This window comes from Anolis carolinensis, chromosome 2, assembly GCF_035594765.1.
Source record: "Anolis carolinensis isolate JA03-04 chromosome 2, rAnoCar3.1.pri, whole genome shotgun sequence".
Lineage (NCBI taxonomy): Eukaryota > Metazoa > Chordata > Lepidosauria > Squamata > Dactyloidae > Anolis > Anolis carolinensis.
The window spans coordinates 174,200,993-174,226,977 of NC_085842.1; the positions used below are offsets into that span (position 1 = coordinate 174,200,993).

Consider the following 25,985-nt stretch of genomic DNA (forward strand, 5'->3'; position numbering starts at 1 on the left):
GATTTTATACATTTTCAGTTCTGCTTGAAACTGCTGAGATGAGCAAAAGATAAAGGGAGAAAGTGGGAGGAATAGCGAGACCCCTTCTATACTGCGATATAATCCAGATTATCAAATCAAATAATTCAAATGATCTGCTTTGAACTGGATTATGAATTTACACTGCCATATAATCCAGTTCAAAGCAGGTGATCTGGATTTTATATGGCAGTGTAGAAGGGGCCTGAAAAACTGGTATCTTATCCCAGATTACCTGTTTATCCCAGTTTATCTGACAGTGTAGACTCAGGCTCCTTCTGCACTGTCATATAATCCAGATTATCAAAGCAGATAATCCACATTATGTGCTTTGAATGGGATTATATGAGACTAAAAAGGTAAAGGTTTCTCCTGACGTTAAGTCCAGTCATGTCTGACTCTGGGGGTTGGTGCTCATCTCCATTTCTAAGCCAAAGAGCTGGCGTTGTCCGTAGACACCTCCAAGATCATGTGGCTGGCATGACTGCATGGAGCGCCGTTACCTTCCCACCGGAGTGGTACCTATTGATCTACTCACATTGGCATGTTTTCGAACTGCTAGGTTGGCAAGAGCTGGAGCTAACAGCGGCCGCTCACACCGCTCCCAGGGTTTGAACCTGGGACCTTCCGGTCTCCAGCTCAGTGCTTTAACACACTTCTACACTGCCATATAAAATCCAGAATATTTTCTTAACCTGGATTATTTGGCAGTGGAAACTCATAAAATCCAGTTCAAAGCAGATAACTGGGGATCAGATCCTGGGATAAAGAGCACTATAGATCCAGTTGGGGACATTTTAAAATATCTAGATAAGTGGGAGAGCAGATGAGAAATCAGGACAGGTGGGAGATATGCCTTCTGAATCATGACTTTTATCATCATTGCTAACATATTGTCAATGAATGGATTTTTAGCCATGCTTTCCAGACCCTCTCCTTAACTAGCTTCCATCTCAGGTGGCATAAAGAGCAATGACTTGAGAGCCATAGGTAATACTTCTTTGAAGGTTTGTGAGCCCTACAGCCTCTAGTTCAGAAATTGAGCCCTGGTCGACTCTTTATTTAGCTGGCAGAGGCACCTCACAGCAGGAGCAGGCAAATCCTCAATTCGGTTCACTCACTTCAGTCAAAGCCTACAGCCCAAGCCATGCAAATCATAATTTTCCTTGCCTGCAGCAGGGAGTTGAAGCAATTGGAAAGATTTCTGAGCTCCTCATGGGTGAGTTTGAAGAATGAACAAGTCCTCAGAAACCCCACACCCAGCTCCTCCTATTCCTTAGCAAAGGAACCGAGGCTAGAAAAAAATGAGTCCGGCAGTCCAGTCCCAGACAGATTCCCTGGGAATCCAAGCTGGCATGAACGCAGGCAGCTTCCCTCTCTATTAGTCCTTCAGTTTGGCAATGTTGTTCCTAATCACTTGAAAATCAGGAGCCAGGGCTGAAAATAAATCATGTGTTCAGCTTTGAAATCATATGGTTTGGAATGGCAAAAAGAGCCTAATCTTCCTTCCCTGGATAAAAAAGTTCAACTTTCCTGAGTTTTTCAAAACACAAGACAATTCCTATTGGATAAAACTGGAGGCCTCCCTAATTTTGTTTCCCACAGTAGCCAGTCAGATGTTCTTGGGTGCTCACATGAAATGCATATACTCTATAGTACTCTTTTGCATTTTTTTCACCGCAGTGAAAGTGTCCTATGGCTACCGAGATTATTAGTCACCCAGCTTTATCCTACATGAATGCATCTAATCCTGTTCTAAAGCCACCTAAAGCCCCTATATCCCAAGATCTGATCCCAGATTATCTGCTTTAAAGTGAATTATATGAGTCTCCACTGCTATATACGTAATCTGAGATAAACAGATAATCTGAGATCAGATCCTGGGATATAGGGCAGTGTAGAAGGGGCCTAAATGCAGTCATTACCATCATCTTGTGGTAGGAAATTGTATAATCTACAATTCACAAGTCCGCCTCCAGAGCCGGAAATGAAAGGAGAAGCCATTGCCTTTGTCTGTGTATTTGTGTTTCACTGTATTTTCATTTGTAACAAGGCATTGATTGTTTGCCTGTGTTTGTTTATATGTTGCAATCCCCTCAGGGAAAGGGTGGAATATAAATAAAGTATTATTATTATTGTAAGACACAGCAAACAAGATAGATATGCTGGATTTTGTATCACAAAATCACAAGTCGAACACTTCCCAAGTGTCTTGGACTGTGTGATGTATTTTCAGATGATGCGCGCAGATCCCAGTAGGGTGGCCTTTTGCAGTTGGCAGATCGTAATTTTGTCAATGTCTATTGTTTCCAAATGCCGGCTGAGATCTTTTGGCATGGCACCCAGTGTGCCAATCACCACCGGGACCACCTGTACTGGTTCCTGCCAGAGTCTTTGAAGTTTGATCTTGAGGTCCTGATAGTGGCTGAGTTTTTCCTGTTGTTTTTCATCAATTCGACTGTCATCTGGGATGGCAACATCAATAATCCAAACCTTTTATTTTCCACAACTGTGATGTCTGATGTGTTGTGTTCCAGAACTTTGTCAGTCTGGATTTGGAAGTCCCACAGTATCTTTGTGTGTTCATTTTCCATTATCTTTGCAGGTTTGTGATCCCACCAGTTCTTTACTGCTGGGAGGTGGTACTTGAGGCAGAAGTTCCAATGAATCATTTGGCCCACATAGTTGTACCTCTGTTTGTAGTCTGTCTGTGCGATTTTCTTACCGCAGCTGAGGATATGATCAATGGTTTCGTCAGCTTCCTTGCACAGTCTGCATTTTGGGTCATCAGCTGATTTTTCGATCTTGGCCTTAATTGCATTTGTTCTGATGGCTTGCTCCTGGGCTGCAAGGATCAGGCCTTCTGTCTCCTTCTTCAGTGTCCCATTCGTGAGCCATAGCCAGGTCTTCTCCTTATCAGCTTTTGCTATTATTATTATTATTATTATTATTATTATTATTATTATTATTAATCCTAACCCACTCTAGTGAACCTATGTTTGAGTTAAGATTGTACTGTAGGACTGGAGCTTTAGCATCTTGTATTTTCATTGAGAAAACATATCTGATGCTGAAAACCTTTCTTGTGGGCATTTTTTTATCATCTTGTTGAAGTTGCAAAAGTTTTAGAACATGGCTCTTTTCAGGTTATCAGAACTCTGCTTAATAAGTGAAGACATGAACAAACCTTCTAGCTGCTCATAGTAGTCTCTTTGCAGCAGGAAAAATCAAACCAAGGTGTAAGAAGCTGGGATAATAAACTGCCTTTAAACTACAGTTTAATCACAGTTTGGAAGTAATACTTTACAAAGAATGGGCTGTTTATAATTCATTCATTTCTGCCCAAGCTCACAAAGAGCTAAGTTTATTAGAATGGATGTTCACATTATTTAGGTGGCTTCTGAACCATAAGCCAGCAGTTTGTGAAATTCTGCTGTTTTTAATTTTAAAGTACTGTAGCTTATAACAATTATTCCAATTACTTTATCTCTAAATAACATGAAAAGGTTGCTTTTCAATTCTGTGACTGCAATTGTATCTAATTGCTTTAGGAAACAACTTTCAAAATCTGGTTTAATATCCTATATTTTTCCATAGTTGGAAACTAGATCCAGTTTGGATTAAATGAGAAGCTCTAGTTAATTAGAGCTTTCCTGCTCTGAACCTTTGCAGCATGAAAGAAATAATAAAAGAAGTTGCATATATAGACAAAATGCTAGTATTAACAATCTAGCATGTTAAAAGGAACTTGTTGCATTATTCATTGTATTACTTACAGTTCTGCTAATTGCTTTGGGATTACGTAATGGAAAAGTAATCCAAAACCCTAGGGATGATTAGCGAACAGTGTAACATGTGAACAATTCTGCCCAAAATGATTTTAAAAAGCTCAGAAACTACCTTTAAGAATAATTTTATGATAACTAGAAAGTGTTACTCAGGATACCCATTTTAATTAACACTGTTCAAAACTCATGCTTCATTTGAAATGGAACTTTACTGCATGCTGTTTGCAAGGAAAAATCACTTCTGACAGGTAGCAGCATTATTTACAACTCCTCGTTTCCAAACTCTGAAACCAGCACATAATGGAGCGTCTCAATTCAGTGATCAGACTTCAAGAGGCCACACACAGCACTGGCTTTCTAGTCCATGAATCAAGCTATTTACCATAAATACCCATGTATAAGTCTAGAATTTTTTGTCAACAATCAGCTCAAAAATCTGGGTCACCTTATCCACAGGTCTATGTAAGTATCGTATCATACAGGCCCCTTCTACACTACCATATAAAATCCAGATTATGTGCTTTAAACTGATTTATATGGCAGTGTATACTCAAATAATCCAGTTCAAAGCAAATAATGTGGAATATCTGCTTTGATAATCTGGTAGTGTAGAAGAGGCTTAACTCTTATTTTAAAAAAGAACTATTCCCTCCTCTGAGTAGTATGGTGAAAAGCAAGAGCTAGCTCCATCCTGGGAAAACATTAAAGCAGTACTGCTTCCCTCTCGTCTCTCCTCTGCCATGGCATTGCTTTTTGAATACCTGGGTGGGAAAATGATGGCAGACCCCTTTAGCTGGCCCTGACATTTTCCCCTCTGCATAGAATGTATCCTCGATGTATCCATGGGTCATATCAAAATCCATAATTTTGGCCCCTAAGCCTGTCCTTGACTTATACATGGGATCGACTTATGCATGAGTATATATACAGTAGAGTCTTACTTATCCAACATTCTGGATTATCCAACGCAGTCGGCCTTTAAGTAGTCAATGTTTTTGTAGTCAATCTTGTCAAGACATTGGTGCTAAATTCATAAATACAGTAATTACTACATAACATTGCTGTGTATTGAACTGCTTTTTCTGTCAAATTTGTTGTAAAACATGATGTTTTGGTGCTTAATTTGTAAAATCATAATGTAATTTGATGTTTAATAGGCTTTTACTTAATCCCTCCTTATTATCCAACATATTCGCTTATCCAACATTCTGATGGCCCCTTTATGTTGGATAAGTGAGACTCTACTGTATATAGTATTTGCTCTCTCAGGTCCCAACTGAAGCCCACAAAGATGGGTGGAGGAGAATGCTAGAAATCCAACATTGATTGTAACATGGTCTTCGAAGCGAGATCATATTTCATTCATCCCTGTCTTTGAGTCAATTAAATTGGGGCAAAGTCATTCCTCACATTATGTACCAAAACTTGAGTGACTGGATCTCAGTAGTGTCACAAACCTATTATCCCAGTGAAGCAAACAGAATGTGGATGATAGCATGTGTGGGGGGGAAAGAAAAGGAAATGCCATATATGTGTGTGTGTGTGTGTGAGATATATATATCTCACAATCATTGCTTTGCTGCTCACTTAGTGAACTTTTTGAAACTATATAGATGGGAGCAACCATATCAAACAAATGCAAGGAACAAAAATAAAGGAAATCCACTGTTATGGGAGATTATAAGGGGAGGGTTCTGTACTAATAATGGCAAGAATTTCTGTGCCACAATTTTCCTTTTTCACTCCATAATACAAGAGAGGAGGATAATGGTGCCCTCCAATTCTTGTTGGTCTGCAATGAATATTTACCCTCATAGTATGTGTTTGTGTGTGTAATAACACTATGTAACCAAATTTGAAAAACTGTCTGTTCTTGGTTTGAAAGTGTTATTTCCTGTTTAACTGTGCAGTACTTGCTTTGAAAGTAGTTGTTATACTCCAGAAACTTCGATTTTAAGGCTGTGACAAACTATATTGAATTGGTTGAGACTCAATGACATATTCACCGAAAAACTATAGCAAAATGTGCTGCAGGATGTCCCGCAAAAATAAAGTTTTTGCAGTTTAATAAACTTTGTCCATGTTTTTATGATAGAACCAATTAGGAAATTCCATTTATAACCCAGGAACAAAAATCGTGTTGCATAGTGTAATGAAGGATGCCAACCAACAACGTCTGGTATGCCATATACTCTATTCCTGCTGGGATCAATACAACCAGGTAATACAGCCTTGCCCAATCATATCACAAATTTGCTGGTCTACTATAGATATGGATTGGGAGCTGAAAAACTGCATAGTACTGGCACTGGCATAGAGAAAGTGCTGGGATGAGTATTATACTTCCAAAGACCTCTCTGTGTTGTACATAGGTTCCTAAGAGATTAACAATATAATCATTGACAAAAACTTTTGCTCCAGTACACCAGTTGTTGGAAATAGCAACCTTCTACAAGCCTCCTATACTAGTTATTTGTTATGTATATAATTCAGATTGCTTACTGTATTGTGAATGTGTGTATTTGTATGCAGTTTTACCTTAACTCTATGTTGTAGGAGGGACTGCAGACCATGTGACCCAGAGCTGGGGCTATTCAGACTCTATGGGACTATTCAGAACTTAGAGGACAGATGCTATTAGACTCTCAGACAGTACTGACTCCATTAGACTTTGAGAGATGCTTTAGATTTTGAACTATTGATTCTAATAAAGATGCTCTGTGTTATCTGCTCAGAGAAACTACTTCAAATCTATTTGTATCTGGATCGATAAGCAATATAAGGTTTCCCCCTGAGGTTAGGTCCAGTCATGTCTGACTCTGGGGGTTGGTGCTCATCTCCATTTCTAAGCCGAAGAGCCAGCGTTGTCCGTAGACACCTCCAAGGTCATGTGACTGGCATGACTGCATGGAGCTCCGTTACCTTCCCGCCGGAGCAGTACCTATTGATCTACTCACATTGGCATGTTTTCGTACTGCTAGGTTGACAGGAGCTGGAGCTAACAGCGGCCGCTCCCGCCGCTCCCGGGGTTTGAAATATACCTATATGCTGAATGCACAAAGTTTGTAAGTAAGCCAACTATGTTATTTTAACAAAAACTACTTAATTTTGTCTCTGGAGAGCATGATTTAAACCAAAATGTTTTAAGGGATAGTATATGTTTTTTGATCAACTGAAATAACATTTCTGAAACTTTGCTGTATTTTTGTGCACTGGCATATCTCTGTTCCTAACAGATCAGAGACAATAGGTTCGGTCTAATAACTGAAGAATTTGCCTTGCATGAATATTAGTGGATATTTACCACTAAAAAAAAATTCACTCAAATGTGTTTTTAGCTCTTGTCTGGAAGTCAAGCCTTTCCAAAAGGTTATGTTCCCGAAAGGTTATGTCTCAAACAGGTCATGCTTTTCCCAAAAGGTTATGAATGTCCTTTCCCAAAACCAGTCCATTTTTAAAAAAACTTCTCTATTGCTCTGAGTTTGGAAATGTTGCTTTTTGGACTACAAATCCTGTAATTCCCTAGCAAATGTGCCCAGTAGCCATGGGAGTTGGCATCCAGAAAAGAAACTTGTCAAGCTTCTGAGCATGCCTCCTTCCCCTTCCCTAACTTTCTTGGCCATTTCCCTTCCAAACTAGAAGGCCCTGTGACCTTTTGAAAAGGGTGACTCAAACTGTTTGCGGTTGTTCTTTCTTTACCTTTTCCAGCTCCTGGAGAAGAACAAAGAGAAAATCACCAGAGGGCTCAGTGCAGGTGAGACTGACCAGCAAGAGGCTAATGAGGAACAGAAGGTGAGAGCCAACAGAAGAGATGTGGACCGAAGTGTTCCCTCCTTCTGTGCCAATCTAATCAGAAATTACATGAAAAGAATTTGAATAGAAACAACAGAGGTACTCAGGACACAAGGAAGGACAAACAGAAATACATTCAACAACAAAGACATTCATGGAAGGGGAAACAAGAGCCAGTATGGTCCTGCTTCAGAAGAGAAGAATCTAAAGCAGAGCTGTAGGGTGCATCCACACTGTGGAAGTGATGCAGTTTGATGCCGCTTTAACTGCCATGACCCATTGCTATGAAATCATGGATTCAGATCCACACAATGACACATATGCACACTTCACAACTTTCTAACTTATGGGCCCTCCTGACTCTCACCACAGTCAACTGAAGAAAATAAAATAAAGTCACAGAAAAGAAAAAGATGGCAGATCTCCACGCGTTGCAGGGATTCTTATCTCTACAGTCATCCTCTGAAAGCAAAAATCCCTCCTCTTTCCCTGCCAATCTGCCCCTCCAGGGACTCCTTGCATTGCTCCCGCCTATGGATTACATAGATGCCTGTGGGTTTCTTGTTGATGCTTTCCCCCCCAAGCTGCTCTCATGCCCAACTTGCTGCCCTTGCACTGGCCAAAATAAATCTTCTCAAATCAAGTTTCAACCTCAAAAAATGCAAAGAACGTCCTCTGAAATGGACAACGCCAGTAAGCACAAAGGAAAAGAAAGAAGCAGAGGGGAAATGGGAATGGGCTATTGAACAGTCTTTCCTGAATCAACACCCTCTTGGTTGCTATACTACAACTCTCACCATCTGGAATCCATGTGCAACAGGTTGAGAAAGTTTGTTCCAGAGAAAAGGGAGTGCAAGAAACCCAATTGAGGCTGGATCTACTATATACTGTCCTATTATCCAGTTTCAGAATGTGTATTGAACTGGATTACAGGCAGTCCCTGTACAAATACAAATATCTGAGTTACAAATATCTGACTTACACACAACTCATTGTTAAGAACAGTTGAGACAACAAGTCAGAGAAATCTATCCCCAAAAAGGGAAATTCACTGCTAGAAAAGTTATCATGAAGCTTTCTCACCATCTGGCAATCCATATACTCTTTCCATAACAAGCCTTTTTTTTTCAAAATCCAATTATTACAGGGACAGAAAGTGAGGTGAAATTTTCTGAACAGGGCCACAGATAGCAAAATAAACACCACAGAGGTGTTAAACCTTCCCTATGCTATCCAAAGATATAATAATAATAATAATAATAATAATAATAATAATAATAATAATAATAATAATTTATTATTATTAGAACTGGACATCGCCTGGTAGTGATCAACTTCATGGATTTTGGCTCAAACATCTGATTAGTTTACATGAAAAAATGGCCCAACAATTCAATGAGATGCTGCAGAAAGGAAGTATCAGTGAATGGCTAACAACTGGAAGAACATACCTGATACAAAATGATCCAGCAAAAGGAGCAGCAGCAGGAAACTACAGGCCAATAACACTATGTTTAAACTACTGACTGGCATCATAGCTGACAGAATTCAAGACAATCTTGAAGAAAAAAACATCTTGCCAGATGAACAGAAAGGCAACAAACGGAAAAGCAGGGGCACAAAAGACCAGTTACTGATTGACAAAATGATTCTGGAGAACTGTAAGAGCCGAAAAGCTAATCTTCACATGATGTGGATTGACTACAAAAAGGCCTTTGACTCACTCCCACACAGCTGGATCATCAAGTGCCTGGACGCCATCGGGATTAGTAAAAACATTGGCACCTTCATTGAAAACATGATGGAGCACTGGAAAACTGAACTGTTTGTTGGAAATGAAAGCTATGGACTTGTCCACATCAGGAGAGGAATTTTCCAGGGAGATTCATTGTCCCCTCTGCTTTTCATTATTGCCATGATCCCTCTGTCAACAATCTTACAAAAAACAAATCTTGGCTACCAAACATCTAAGAATTCTCACAAAATTTCACATCTGATGTACATGGATGACCTGAAGCTATATGGGAAAATGGAAACTGAAATCCAGTCTCTGACCAACACTATCCGAATTTTTAGCACTGATATCAACATGGAGTTTGGTTTGGACAAATGTTCAACAGTGGCATTGAAGAAGGGAAAAATCATTGAAAGTGAGGGCATAAATATGCCCAATGGCCAAACAATAAAGTGTCACCAGCCAGAGGCCTATACATATCTGGGCATATTACAGCTGGACAACATCAAGCATGATCATGTGAAAACTGTGGTCAGCAAAGAATACACACAAAGGGTCAGAAAAATTCTCAAAAGCAAGCTCAATGGAGGCAACACCATCAAGGCCATAAACACCTGGCCATACCTGTCATAAGATATACTGCTGGCATTATAAATTGGACACAGGCAGAACTGGACAATTTGGACAGAAAAACAAGAAAACTCATGACCATTCATCATTCCCTGCACCCTCGCAGTGATGTTGACCGGCTCTATCTGCCTAGAAGACCAGGGGGCAGAGGACTCTTACAAGTAAAACAAGCAGTCAAAGAAGAAGAACATGCCCTGGCAGAATATGTAAAGCAAAGTGAAGAACCTGCTTTGATTGAAGTCAAAAATCAGAAACTCCTCAAAGCACAGCAGACAAAAAACCAGTACAAGAAAACCACACTACAAACTAGAGCTGACAGCTGGCACAACAAAACATTGCATGGAAAGTTCCTTGACAAAATTGAAGGAAAAGCTGATAAGGAGAAGACCTGGCTCTGGCTCACGAATGGGACCCTGAAGAAGGAAACAGAAGGCCTGATCCTTGCAGCCCAGGAGCAAGCCATCAGAACAAATGCAATTAAGGCCAAGATCGAAAAATCAGCTGATGATCCAAAATGCAGACTGTGCAAGGAAGCTGACGAAACCATTGATCATATCCTCAGCTGCTGTAAGAAAATCGCACAGACAGACTACAAACAGAGGCACAACTGTGTGGCCCAAATGATCAATTGGAACTTATGCCTCAAGTACCACCTCCCAGCAGAAAAGAACTGGTGGGATCACAAACCAGCAAAGGTCGTGGAAAATGAACACGCAAAGATACTGTGGGACTTCCGAATCCAGACTGACAAAGTTCTGGAACACAACACACCAGACATCACAGTTGTGGAAAAGAACAAGGTTTGGATAATTGATGTTGCCATCCCAGGTGATAGTTGCATTGATGAAAAACAACAGGAAAAACTCAGCCGCTATCAGGACCTCAATATTGAACTTCAAAGACTCTGGCAGAAACCAGTGTAGGTGGTCCCGGTGGTGATGGGCACACTGGGTGCCGTCCCAAAAGATCTCAGCCGGCATTTGGAAACAGTAGACATTGACAAAATCACGATCTGCCAACTGCAAAAGGCCACTCTACTGGGATCTGCACGCATCATCCGAAAATACATCACACAGTCCTAGACACTTGGGAAGTGTTCGACTTGTGATTTTGTGATATGAAATCCAGCATATCTATCTTGTTTGCTGTGTCATACAACGTCGTTGTGTCAATAATAATAATAATAATAATAATACACTATTTATATTCCGCTTTATCTCCCTGGAGGGACTCAGAGCAGATTACAGAACATTTATAAGACAAACATTCATTTCCTTTTACACAATGACATACAGTACATAGAGGGAAAGGTCTTCCCCCTTTTTCATCTCCGGCGTCTGGAGGCGATGCTCAACTTCTGGCCACGGGGAGGCGCTCTTGATCCATTTTTCCATGCCTATTTATTTATTTACAGCATTTATATTCCGCCCTTCTCACCCCGAAGGGGACTCAGGGCGGATCACATTACACATATAGGCAAACATTCAATGCCTTTTAACATAGAACAAAGACAAACAAACATAGGCTCCTAGCCGGGCCTCAAACTCATGACCTCCTGGTCAGAGTGATTCATTGCAGTGATTGATTGCAGCTGCTCTCCAGCCTGCGCCACAGCCCGAGCCCGAGCCTAGAAGCCTATTTTGCATCAGTATCTCTGATCTGTCGCTGGCATGTTTTGCTTATCTGCATGAGGCACCCTTTTACCTTCCCACCAAGGCAGTACCTATTGATCTAATCACATTGCATGCTTTTGAACTGCTAGGCTGGCAGAAGCTAGGACTGACAGTCCGGAGCTCACCCTGACTCGTGGCTTTGAACTGCCGACAGATTTCCTGCAGTTAGCAGCTTAACTCACTGTGCTACCACAGAATACAGTGTAGGTCCAGCCTGAGGACATAATAGTTTTTTAAAAAATAAGAGTTAATGGTACAGTACTTACAAGTCCCTGTAAGTACCAGACTTTTTAGCTGATGGTTTGACTAAAATTTCTAGACTTATATGTGGATTTCTATAGTAGATAGCTTGATCCATGGATTCGCCAGTGCTATGTGTCCTCTTGAGGTTTGATCACTGAATTGAGACACATCATGATGTGTTAGTTTCAGAGTTTGGAAATGAAGCGTTGTAAATAATGCATGTTGGCCTTTTTTCTCTATTAGCTTAGAACTGCAATTCTCTATTTTCCCTTGGTTTTTTTTTTTAAGAATGATGATAAAAATAATGATGGAAAATCCGGAGGTTGTCACCCAAATTCTCATGATTAGTTCCAATAGAGGAGATTCATCAAATCAAATGCTGATTAGTGAGTCAACTTATAGATAAATCCAACTGATTCAATGAACCTGCTCCAGCCAAAACTAGCAACAGTATTTATGTACTGCACACAGTCTTTTAATTGTACTCCCAAAATTTAAATACAAACTAAACATAAACTAAACACAGCATTAAAGAACAGGCAGGATAAAAACTGGAACTAAAATCTCTGGGAAATAAAGATATTTGCTTTGCACCAAAACGATAGGAAGATGAGCAGAACATTCCACAAAAACAAATTTTCCTTTTCTCTCCTTGCTATCTATCTGCATCACCTTAGATGTCAAACACCTCTTCCAGATGATACACAACATTCTCTGTAATCATTTCTTCTGGCCTAATTTGCAATGGTTTAACAATGCAGTTGCTGTCTAATGCTAACCACACAGAGGCCATCCAGGGCTACTGCGATCCTTTTGTTAGATATTTTCTCCTTAAACCTTCTGCCCTGTACGTGTTTCCTGTTCAGTGTGACAACAGCAGTACTAATGAATTTCTCCTTAATTAATCGGTTTCCTTCTTGTATGAGAGAGAATGGTTTGCTATTGATTTTCTATTTGTTAAGAAATGCAAAATAGAAATAACAGGACCAAAAGCTATCAGCCAGAAGACATTCAAGCTGCAGGAGACTTTGGTGCATCTGCACTGAAGAATTAATGCAGTTTGACACCATTTTAACAACCATGGCTCAATATTATTGTATCGCGGAAGTTGAAGTTTTACAGGGATTTTTGCGTTCTCTGCCAAAGAAGGCTGATGCCGAACTGCAGATCCCAGGATCCCATAGTTACTAAGTCAGATTTGTTAAAGCAGAGTCAAATTGAATTAATTCTATAGTCAGGGCCGGCCGGAGATATTTTTTGATGTGAAGCGGGGGTGCTGAAAAGCGCCCCCGCCACCGGCGCCATGGCCCCGCCCAGCGTGCCCTGGCCCCGCCTCCCACGCTGCGTGGGAGGCGGGGCCAGGGCGAATAGTGAGGGGGGCGGGGCCAGAGTTGGCCCCGCCCCCGCCCAGCGTGCCCTGGCCCCGCCTCCCACACAGCGTGGGAGGCGGGGCCAGGGCACGCTGGGCGGGGGGGCGGGGCCAGAGTTGGCCCCGCCTCCCACGCTACCCCCGCTCGCCCGTCTGGCCTTTTGTAGCAGGCCAGACTTCAGCGGAGGTTCCTCCAGGCCGCAATCGCGGCCTGGAGAAACCTCCGCTGAAGTCTGGCCTGCTAGAAATGGCCAGACGGGCGAGCGGGGGTAGCGTGGGAGGCGGGGCCAGCTCTGACGCCGCTCCCCCCCCCCGCCCAGCGTGCCTTGGCCCTGCTTCCCACGCAACGTGGGAGGCAGGGCCAGGGCACGCTGGGCGGGGGGTGGGGCCAGAGCTGGCCCCGCCTCCCACGCTACCCCCGCTCGCCCGTCTGGCCTTTTGTAGCAGGCCAGACTTCAGCGGAGGTTCCTCCAGGCCGCGATTGCGGCCTGGAGGAACCTCCGCTGAAGTCTGGCCTGCTACAAAAGGCCAGACGGGCGAGCGGGGGTAGCATGGGAGGCGGGGCCAGCTCTGAGGCCGCTCCCCCCCCCCCGCCCAGCGTGCCTTGGCCCCGCCTCCCACGCTGCGTGGGAGGCAGGGCCAAGGCACGCTGGGCGGGGGGGGAGCGGCGTCAGAGCTGGCCCCGCCTCCCACGCTACTCCCGCTCGCCCATCTGGCCTTTTGTAGCAGGCCAGACTGCAGCGGAGGTCCCTGCAGGCCGCGATTGCGGCCTGCAGGGACCTCCGCTGCAGTCTGGCCAGCTAGGAAAGGCCAGACGGGCCAGGGCGCACTGGGCGGGAGGCGGGGCACCGTCAGGGCGGTGCCCCGCCTCCCGCCCAGCCTGACGGCGCCCCCCCGGGCCTGCGCCCGAGGCGGCGGCGTCAGGGGCCTCAATAGTGGGGCCGGCCCTGTCTATAGTGCAGATGCACCCTTTGTTGACTTACATACATTATAGAAAGACATTAACCTGGAGACCAGCATTGTTGGATAGCAAGTTGCTTTCATCAGTGTCCTCTGGTATTGCCATTTAGGTCTGACTTTCATTTCAATGGCAAAGCCTTAATGGCACCTGAAGAATAATGAAATAGAAGCATATCTGCAGATGGATTCAAGCTTTTGTTTGCTCATCAATTTATTTTACAGTTTTGGGCTATAAAATCACCGCCTCTCAATCTCAGTTTCTCTTCTGGAAACTCACAGCAACCACCTCAGTATCTTCCCCAATTTATGGATAGACTATATGTGTCAAACTCAAGTCCTGCTAGCTGAATCCAACCTGCTATGTGCTTTTATATGGCCTTCCAGATGTTGGACCACAACTCCTGTATTTCTCATCATTAGACATCATGACTAGAGCTAATTTGAGTTGTGATACAGTAACATTTGGGGTAGTGGGGTTTGAATTTAGAAATAAGGATTGTGGATATGATATCTGACTTTAAACTGTCATTTAACCTTTCTCCACCCTCAGAGTCACAAATAGTATTGGATTGCAATTCCTATTATTCCCAGTTCATAATCAAAAGTGATTTTTTTTATAATGTTAGAAGCGACTTGAGAACATACTGCAAGTCGCTTTTGGTATGAGAGAATTGGCCATCTACAGAGACGTTGCCCAGGGGACTCCTGGATGTATTACCATCCTGCTGGGAGGCTTCTCTCATTTCCCCGCAATTCTATTGCTGACAGACAGGTGATTATCCTGTCTTGAAGATTCAAACCGGCAACCTTCAGGTTAGTAACCCAACCTTCATATCAGAGCATTGCCATTCAACCCAAATTGGGTAAAAACCAAAGAGTGCAGATCACTATGTAAAGAAATTATAGTTGGCCCTCTGTATCCATGGAATCTTTTAACCACATTTTCAATGGCCCATTGAAGGCAACCATAAGGCAGGTGTGGTCCTAGATGAAAATGAGTGACACCCTTGGGATAGACCATTTATAAAGACATTGCTGTACATGGCAAAACTAGGGTACCATTTATTGTTTACATTTGCATTTGCAGAATGTTTGTGTTTGTGTACTGAAATGTCTCCTATGGTCATTTTTTACCTCATTCTCCTGATGGGGAAATCATGCCAAGGATGCCCAAGATGGCCACATGTGAGAGCTGAAGAAATTCAGCAGGGCTCCTTTACTTCCCAAATCATGTTGATAACCACCAGACTGTACAACAAGGCCCCTGGAAACCATGGAATCTGTATCTTTGGTTTCACTTACTCCTACCTGGGGGAAATGATCCCTAGGAATTTGCTAGGACCTCCAGGCAATTGCGGTATGCTTCTCTTGGAAGTTATCACAGAGTAGTACTGGAGTATCTAGAAAACTCCTAAAGAGGAAACTGTGGGACAGTGGTTTTCAACCTGTGGGTCCCCAAATGTTTTGGCGTTCCACTCCCAGAAATCCTAACAGCTGGTAAACTGACTGGGATTTCTGGGAGTTGTAGGCAAAAACACCTGAAGACACACAGGTTGAGGACCATTGCTGTAGGATCTCCAACACACCTCAATAGTATGCTAGGACTAGAAGTGAGGAAATTGAATGACATTTGTTCATATCTATGTTTTCAGGTAACCATTGTCTGGCCAGGAATATAGTCCTCATGATGGTCTTACTATATTGTCTTTTGGTGATTAAAAAATAATAATAACAACAACTCTGAAATAATGGGAGTGGCTGCACATAGACCCCAGCAACAGCTTATCAGGTGTCCAAAAGGCCATCATAAAAGGCTGTGCACTCAGGTCCTACTTTCTGTGCATTACATTTATCTTATCCACCCAGACCTCCCTCACAAGAAACACGTCTGTTGCATCTTGTCACTGCCCCTCTTCTGCTCACTCCTTCCAACCCCACCTTGGAATAATTTTGGGATCATGCAGCAACTGGAGACTTGGGATCTCTTTCTTTCCATCCCCCCTGCAATTTCAGTAGCCTTGTCATCCACACTTGGGGGAAAGCCCTGTCCTGATTATTATAAGCCTATTACCGATTACATAACCTCCACTGTTTCTCAGATGAAAAGCCGGAGAATCTTGTGGGCTTGAATGACTTCATTTCTCACTCCCAAGTTCATCTGCCTACTTTTTAAATTTTTTATTAAAGTCATTTGCCAAGGGGTGTGAATCACATCGACCATTACACACAGTGAAGGGGATAACATGGGGAATAACATGGGGGTAAGAAAAAAATATATATAGGAGGTTAGAGGAAATCTATTAATCGAAACCCTACATCAGGAAACAAAAGGAAAAAGAAAAAGAGGACAGAAACAGAAAACAGACAGCAAAAAACAAAAAATCTGAACATCACTTAAATACTAACAGTTATCATATATAATTAAAATTGACTTCCATCAGATGTGTGTTGTTATGTATCATATTCATTTGGTATAAACTATACCCTTGTATTTCCTCTTCTATTTGTTTGTTGTATTATTTTTCTCTCCTTTAGTGTTTATTCCGGGGCAGTTGTATAGTCTTTTATCTTTGGCTAGTGTATCCTTATATTATCACTTTACAATTCTCTGTTCTTAAATAGTTTGTAACTAATTCTCAATCTGTTTGTTTTTTGGGTTTGCCTTGAGTGTAAGTATGTTAATTTGTCTGCACTCATAATTTCCAAAATTTTAATAAACCAGTTTTTTATATCCGGACTGTTTTTTTCCCTCCATCCCTTAGCATATGTTATTCTTGCTGCTGTTATCAGATAATTAAATAAGATTTCTTAATTTTTTCCCTCTACGTTGCCATACATACCCAGGAGAAGCAACTTGGGGTCTAAACTAATCTTAATTTGAAGTATTCTCTGTATATTCCTATGTATTTCTTTCCAGAATTCTTTTGCTTTTGCACAAGTCCACCAACAGTGGAAACACGTGCCTTCCTTTTCACCACACTTCCAGTATTTATTTGAAGTAGACTTATAGTATTTTGATAATTTCTGTGGGGTCAGATACCATCTATAAAATATTTTCAGCCAGCTTTCTTTTAGGTCTACCGAGTACGTAAATTTTTACGATTCCAAGCTCTTTCCCATTCCTCAATTTTTATTGGCTTCCCTATATTTTTCGCCCATTTAATCATACAATCTTTAATGAATTCCTGTTCAGACTTGGGATCTCTTTCTTTCCATCCCCCCTGCAATTTCAGTAGCCTTGTCATCCACACTTGGGGGAAAGCCCTGTCCTGATTATTATAAGCCTATTACCAATTACATAACCTCCACTGTTCCTCAGATGAAAAGCCGGAGAATCTTGTGGGCTTGAATGACTTCATTTCTCACTCCCAAGTTCATCTGCCTACTTCCCCTTGAGCCCACATTTCCAGCTGTCATTAGTTTGATGGGTGGATTAATTCATTCTATTTCATTTTAAAAGGTTAGAGCTTAATATTTATTTATGGAGAGCCAATGTGGTGTAGGGGATGGGTTAGGACTCTAGGTGTTTGACCCTCACTCTGCCATGGAAACCCACCTGGTTGCACAGTTTTGTTCACATTCTTAGAAGGGCAGTGACAAACCTCCTCTGAAAAACTTGCCAAAACAATCCATGATAGGTTCACTTTAGGGTCACCGTAAGTTAGAAATAGTTTGAAGGCACATTGCAACAACCATTTATTTATTGTGCAATCTTTGGCACAAAAATAAGCCCTGTTGTGTTAAACAGACCCTGCTCTATGAAACAGAACTGCTGGGTGTGCTAGCACAGGTTTTCTGGGTGTTACAGTCCAGAAAAGTAACTTTTCCAAACTTTCCCAAGCAAATCTGTCCTTTTTTGCAATCATGCACATGATGAGAAAACTGAGAACAACCTAATCATTAGAAAAACAGAATGGCTTCCGTCAGACCTGGCTTCTTAACAAGATGTGCTTATGTATGGATCATCACTATTTTACAGAGCTACTGGTGGTGCGGCAGGTTAAACCGCTGAGCTACTGAACTTGCTGATCAAAAGGTCAGCAGTTCGAATCCAGAAAGCAGGGTGAGCTCCCACTGTTAGCCCCAGCTTCTGCTAACATAGCAGCTCAGAAACATGCCAATGTGAGTAGATCAATAGGTACCGCTCCGGCAGGAAAGTAACAGTGCTCCATGCAGTCATGCTGGCCACAGGACTTTGGAGGTGTCTATGGACAATGCCAGCTCCTTGGCTTAGAAATGGAGATGAGCACCACCCCTAGAGTCAGAAACAACTAAACTTAATGTCAAGGGAAAACCTTTACTTTTACCACTATTTTAATTTTTAAACAGATGTTAAGCCTATTTAATAGAATGCTTAATCTTACAGTAGATCCAGTTGTGCTTTCAAAATAGTTTCAGCTCAGGTGATTTTTCTTTTTTTATTACCTTAATAAGTCTATTCTAAGCTATGTAGAAAAGCAGTAGTAGACCAGAATGGTGTAGTGAGTGCTGAACTCCAACTCTGGAAAACAGGGTTCAAATCCATGTACTGCTGAAGGCTTTACCAGCTGGAATCACTGAAGTATTGTGTGGTTTCTGGGCTGTATAGCTGTCTTCTAGCAAACATGTTCCTAGAATACAGCCATACAGCTCAGAAACCACACACCACCCCAGGGTTCAAATCCCTGTTCAGCTGTGAAAAACTACTTGGCGGCCTCAGGCAAGTTACTGTATATACTCGAGTATAAGCCTAGTTTTTCAGCCCTTTTTTAAGACTGAAAAAGCCCCCCTCAGCTTATACTCGGGTGAGAATCCTGGTTGGCTTATATTTGGGTAGGCATATACTCGAGAATATATGGTACATTTATTATTTTTCTCTATTATTATTGGTAGTATTACATTTATTATTTTTCTCTATTGTTGTTGATACTATTACATTTATTTTACTCTATTTTATTATTAATAATAATACATTTATTTCACTCTGATCTTATTATTATTGCATTATTATTTTACTCTATTTATTATTACATGTATTATTTTACTGTATTATTATTATTATTATTATTATTATTACATGTACTATTTTACTCTATTATTATTAAAAGGATACATAAGCACATTTATATTGTAAAAGCTCTTGCCATCTGTGAGAAGATGGAAGCTGAGAGCTGAGACATTATTGCCATTAACAAAAACCAAACTTAAAATTTACTATGGACAAGACACTTGTTTTACTTACCCCTGTCCTCGTTCAAACCTTACCTTAGGAAATTACTAATTTTAACCTTTTTACTTTGTATTTGTACACTTATCTAGGAGCGAGTTATTAGGCCGCAGGTCGGGATGTTTTGTATTTTTACATGGTTTTATTGTATGTATGCGTAAGTGTGTACGTATTGTATGTTTTACATGTCTTGATAGGGTCAAAAGTGACTAATCAATAAAGAATTGTTGTTGTTACATTTATATTGAAAAAGATGAGAATAATGATTTGATCAGAGTTGGACAGTCTTATCTTAAATTTGAGCTTTATGTAAATATTCAAAATCATTTAACCTACTGATGCCTCAATTAATGTAATTTTATTGGAATCTATTTTTATTTCTGAAATTTATCCACCCTCGGCTTATACTGGAGTCAATGTTTCCCAGGTTTTTTTTCGTGGTAAAATTAGGTGCCTCGGCTTATATTTGGGTCGGCTTATACTTGAGTATATACAGTATATGTTTTCAGACCCAGAAAACCCCATGATAGGTTTGCTTTAGGGTCACTGTAAGTCAGAAACGACTTGAAGGTACTCAACAACAACATAATGTACTGGCAGCTAGGAACCCATGTGCATGCATTCATACAAATGTGCATCATAGCCAAGAAGTATTAGCAAAATAAATATAAAGCAGTTCCACGGGGCTGAAAGAAGTGCCAACAATAGCAGCTCTCACAAACAGAACCTCAGAGCTTGGGAAAGTCACTTCAAAAATTAGAATCTTCTTCGTGGCTTAACCAAGTGTACACACATTCAGAGGGTAATGCATAGAGGTATTCAGTACCTCCTTGCACAACATCTTTGCCACAGGAGTGCAGTGAAAGCTAGATGGCACCACGCTGTACTCCTGAAGCCCATCAATGCCTGGGGGGAAGGAATGACTGCATCACTTTGATCTCCTGGACCTTCATAGTAGTAAGTGTTCTGGTGAAACATGTTAAATAGTATTTCAGCTTTGGATTGCAACACCCAAGCACCCCTAATGAAGCCATGCCAGTACCTAAACTGGCTGTATGGATTCTGTGAACAGTACTCCACAAAAGGCCCTTGCCCAGGCTGAACAAATGGCTTCAGAACCTCCATCCCAACTATTTACCAGGGATATGTAGTAACAAATAGAGCTTGCCACTAGTAAACATTGGTACTTGAAAGTTGTGCAATGGCAGCTCTCTCCAGCCTGGCATCCTCCCTATATATGGGGCTACTAGTTCCATGGAGAACCAATTTGGCGTAGCAGATTCAATTTCCTGCTTAGGCATGGAAAAGTGTGTGACCTTGGATGAGGCACACATTATCAGCCCTGGAAATGCCCATCATAAGTTTGTCTTAGGGTTACCATATGTTCAAAACAACTCAAAGCCACACAACAACAACAACAACAACAACAACAGCTGACCTGAAAGTTGCCAGGTTCGAATCCCACCCGGGTAGAGCGTGGATGAGCTCCCTCTATTAGCTCCAGCTCCATGCGGGGACATGAGAGAAGCCTCCCACAAGGATGGTAAAACATCAAAACATCCGGGCGTCCCCTGGGCAACATCCTTGCAGACGGCCAATTCTCTCACTCCAGAAGCAACTCTGGTTGCTCCTGACACGAAAAAAAACAACAACAGCAGCAGCAGCAGCAACAACAACAACCCCTTCCTCCCCTTACCTCTACCTCTCCCATCACCGCCCCCACCTCCCTTCCCCCCTTTTCTTTCTTTTCCTCAAATCCACCCTCCCTCACCCCCTTATTCATTTTATGTATATTTTTTGAAAATCTTAATTAAAAAGCCCAACAACAACAACTTGCCCTGTGACCATTGGGAATGTATTGGGAATGATGGGAGCTTAATCCAACACATCTAAAGGAGAGGTAAGAAGTAAAATTATTATTATTAATATTATTATTAGTATTACTATTAAAGATGCCAGTTTGAGGAAATATGTAGTAAGGCAAACACAATGCCAGGGTTCAATCCCCAATATCTCCAGACTTACCTAAGGAAAAAAAATTCTTTCTAAAGTTTTGGAGAGAGATTCCATCAGACATTGCCGACAATCCTGGCTGAGACATAATCTGTTATCCTTATTAATATATGCTAGGACTCTATGAAAGTTTGAACAGCACATTGTATACTGTTGTTTCATATTGGCAAAGAGAACCCAATCTTTTAAACGTATTTCGACATTTCTCCTCCACCAAATGTTCTTGGAAACTGGGAGAAACCTCATTTCACACATTCCAGGACTAGAAGATATGGACAGATTCTGTAATTTGCTCAAAATAAAATAAACTTTTGAGTAGGCTACAATACTATACGATAGTTTAAAAGGGTTTACAGAAGGAATGGGAAATGGAAGTTATGTAGTCCAAATTTCGCATAAACCTTCCTTTTAGTGCTTCCAGGCTGAGGTCCCTTCTATATAACCATATAAAATCCAGATTATCTGCTTTGAACTGGATTATATGGCAGTGTGGACACATATAATCAAGTTCAAAGCAGATAATCTGGATTATTTGATCAGATAATCTGTATTATATGGCAGAGTAGAAGGGGCCTGAGGAACTGGGTCCTTGTCTCATTGTTGAATAGCTCTCACCATGACTAAGTATTTATCCGAAATATGCTTCCGTAAAGTTCCACCCATTAGTGCTAACTCTGCTCTTTTGAGCCAGTGCTCCAGTATCATGATGAAATCCCTTCAGATATTTAACAACAGCTATCATATCACATCTTTACTTTTCCAAGCTAAAACTCCTTAGAACTCTTTCAACTTTTCTTTGCAGGGCTCCTCATCATCCTGGTTGTTTATTTGCTTTATCAACATGGACGTATTGCAGTTTATCAATGCCTTTCTTAAAGTGTGGTTCCCAATACTGTAGATGGCATTCCAGATGTGGCCTCACCAGCACTAAACAGACTCATCTCACTTGGAAGCTAAGCCCTAGCAAGACTAGTTAATACTCATATGTGAGATGGTCAGGGAATAATCCCAAGGTTCTCCAGGTAAGGCTAGGAAAATATTCTATTCAAAATACTAGGGAGATGTTGCTGACAGCCAGAATTTGCAGTACATAGAATCATAGAGTTGGAAGAGACCTCACAAGCCATCCAGTTCAACCCCCTGCCAAGAAGCAGGAAAATCACATTCAAAGCACCCCAACAGATGGCTATCCAGCCTCTGTTTAAAGGCTTCCAAAGAAGGAGCCTCCACCACACTCCAAGGCAGAGAGTTCCACTACTGAACAGCTCTCACAGTGAGGGAGTCCTTCCTAATGTTCAGGTGGAATCTCCTTTTCTGTAGTTTGAAGCCATTGTTCCGCGTCCTGGCCTCCAGGGCAGCAGAAAACAAGCTTGCTCCCTCCTCCCTATGACTTCCCCTCACATATTTATACATGGAAGGACCAAGAGTAATTCTTTGTAAGACAGCTTTCTATGAGCAGAGTTTCTTTTTTGACTTTTTAGATAACTTCTTCACAATTTATTTATATCCATATCAATGTTATAGGCAGGGTTGGAATCATACTGTCTCTAGATGTTGTTGGACAATGAGTGCCAGTAACTGTAGCCAGCATAGGAAGATATAGTAGAGTCTCGCTTATCCAAACTTCACTCATCCAACGTTCTGTATTATCCAACGCAGTCTGCCTTTTAGTGGTCAATGTTTTTGTAGTCAATGTTTTCAATACATTGTGATGTTTGGGTGCTAAATTCATAAATACAGTAATTACTACATAACATTATCATGTACTGGACTGCCTTTTCTGTCAATTTGTTGTAAAACATGATGTTTTGGTGCTAAATTGGTAAAATCATAGTGTAATTTGACATTTAATAGGCTTTTCCTTAATCATTCCTTATTATCCAACATTTTCACTTATCCAACATTCTGCCAGCCCGTTTGTGTTAAGTGAGACTCTACTGTATTGCATTTCAGAAATATCTAGTTGGTCTCATGATTCTCACTCCTTCACAAGAGGATTTTTCCCAAGTACAATGCTATGCAGAGTTCCCAAGAACTACTGTATTTATTTCTGTGTGACATTCCCCTTGTATAAACCTGTATATGACTACTGCCTCAGTCTTTTTCCTCTCTTTGCTGTGCCTCTGAAAGTTACTGTCTGAGTAGCAGGGAATGCATCTTGACAGCGGTACATCTAAGCAACTTGCACCCATTAACTCAAGGTGCTATTTCCTTTGCTCCCACCAACCATCACTGCCAGTAACATCAGTATAATAGTCTTGAGTTACAGCTATGCTGTCGGAAGTCTGGTCCTATCCATCAAGCAGACTCTTAGAGACAGTTTACTAACAGACTGTGAGAGGAGGCTGCTATAAAGTAGATTAAAAATACAAACATATAGCAGACAAAGGTTCAGAATTGAACTGGGCTACTGTTGACACAGCTACACACCTGCCCTGACTTTCATCAATGTGGAGAAAGTTGGGAGGTTATGAATTCTCTCTATGTTTCTAGCCAGCAACTCTCTTTGTACGCACAAACACACACCCCTTGCCATCCTGTGCCACAAACAGTCAGCGCCTCAGGCTGAATGATTTCCATCCAATGACGCAGCCAGTAATTCCATGCTGCCCTGTGTAAAGAAGAATAAAGCAAGGAGAAAAAGAGCAAGGTTTTAGTAACACACCTTGGTCAGCTGCATTCTTGCAGTGCCTCTTGGGGTCCCTTTTGCCTGGGGTGCAGAGCAGCAGTCGGTCCCCCAACAATCAGACCCTCCTGTCCAGCCCATACGATCCCCTTCTCCGCGTCCTAACTCCTTTCTCCAGCAAAGTTGTGGGCAATTTTCTCCCCCTTCTCAGAATCTTTGGAACTGCCTTGCTTTGCAAACTCCTCCTCCCTGTCCCAATCCCCCCCTTCATCACTCACACACACACACACACACACACAGAGCGCCTTAATAATATTTAGCTCAGTGCCAGAGCAAACTCAGCCCTGCCAGATGAAGCCGCGTGCGAGCTTATAAAACCGGGCCTGTAAACAGGTGGCAAAAGCCAAGCTCCTGGGATGTAGGTAGATTAGCCGGACTCGTGTGTGTGCATGTAACATGCAGAAAAAGGTCATCACCTTTGGGAGGAAGAACATGCAATGGGGGAAAAGCAGGGCAAGATGACATATTGTTGGAAACGGAAAGGACGCCTTGTCAGAATGCATAGACTCCAAAGAGCGTAACAGGATAATTGGAAACATATTACCACTGGAAAATCCCTCCAGAGCAGCTTGGGAGTAACAAAGAGACATGTGTACCGTTCAGCCAGATCTGTATCCTGTTTCCTTCCAGTTTTTGGTGCTCTGGGTCAGCGGATTCGGGGCCCATCTCAAGAGAGGGAGGAGGAAAAGAGCTTGGTTTCTGCTTCCTAAGCAGGAATGTGTATGTAGATGTGTGCGTGCGTGATGGGCTGTATAAACATTTATGTTAAGTCTTATATACATTGGCTGGATAACTTGTGGGCTTTCAAAGGTGTATGCCAGTAGACATACTTATCTGAGAGAAAGCCCCTTTGGACACAGCAAGATTTGTTTAGAGCCACCCTCTCTCATAGGAATTGGCTCTATACATTGCAAAAGCTTGAGAACATTACTATTTGGGTGTAGTTGTGCGTTAAAGCACTGAGCTGTAGACCGAAAGGTCCCAGGTTCAATCCTCGGGAGTGGCATGAGCGGCTGCTGTTAACTCCAGCTCCTGCCAATCTAGCAGTTCGAAAACATGCCAATGTGAATAGATCAATAGGTACCGCTCTGGCAGAAAGGTAACGGCGCTCCATGCAGTCATGCCGGCCACATGACCTTGGAGGTGTCTACGGACAATACCGGCTCTTTGGCTTAGAAATGGAGATGAGCACCAACCCCCAGAGTCAGACATGACTGGACTTAACGTCAGGGGAAAACCTTTACCTTTTTACCTCCCAGAATCCCTTAGCTAACATGGAGGATTTCTAGGCTCTGAAAATTGCTATCCTAACATGAAGACTCCTTAGAGCAGTGGTTCTCAATCTTCCTAATGCCATGACCCCTTAATACAGTTCCTCATGTTGTGGTGACTCCCAACCATAAAATTATTTCCGTTGCTATTTCATAACTGTAATTTTGCTACTGTTATAAATCGTAATGTAAATATCTCATATGAAGGATGTATTTTCATTCACGGACCTACATTTGGCACAAATACCCGATATGCACAAATTTGAATACTGGTGAGGTTGGTGGGGGGGGGGGGATTATTTTGTCATTGGGAAATTCCAGTTGCTGAGATTTATAGTTCACCTACAATCAAAGAGCCCTTGAAACCCACCAAGGATAGAATTGGGCCCCACACAGAAATCTCATGACCAACAGAAAATACTGGAGGGATTTGGGAGGAATTGACAGTGATTTAGGGAGATGTAGTTCACCTACATCTGGAGAGCACTGTGAAACCAAACAACGGTGGATCTGGACCAAATTTGGCACAAATACATGATACGCCAAAATTTGAATATTGGTGGGTTTGGGGGGATTGATTTTATCATTTGGGAGTTGTAGT

At 41.8% G+C, this 25,985-nt stretch overlaps 1 protein-coding gene across 3 annotated transcripts in view; it reads right to left on the bottom strand.

The window, feature by feature from the left end:
• The window catches only part of tns2 (tensin 2), a 209,745-nt gene extending 185,426 nt beyond the window's left edge, over positions 1-24,319 (bottom strand). For all 3 annotated transcript variants that reach the window (XM_062971126.1, XM_062971124.1, XM_062971123.1), the window contains exon 1: positions 24,093-24,319. In XM_062971126.1, the coding sequence (XP_062827196.1) occupies positions 24,093-24,194 (102 nt within the window). In that variant the 5' untranslated portion in view covers positions 24,195-24,319. The remainder of the gene's footprint in view (positions 1-24,092) is intronic.
• Between the last annotated feature and the right edge of the window lie 1,666 nt (positions 24,320-25,985).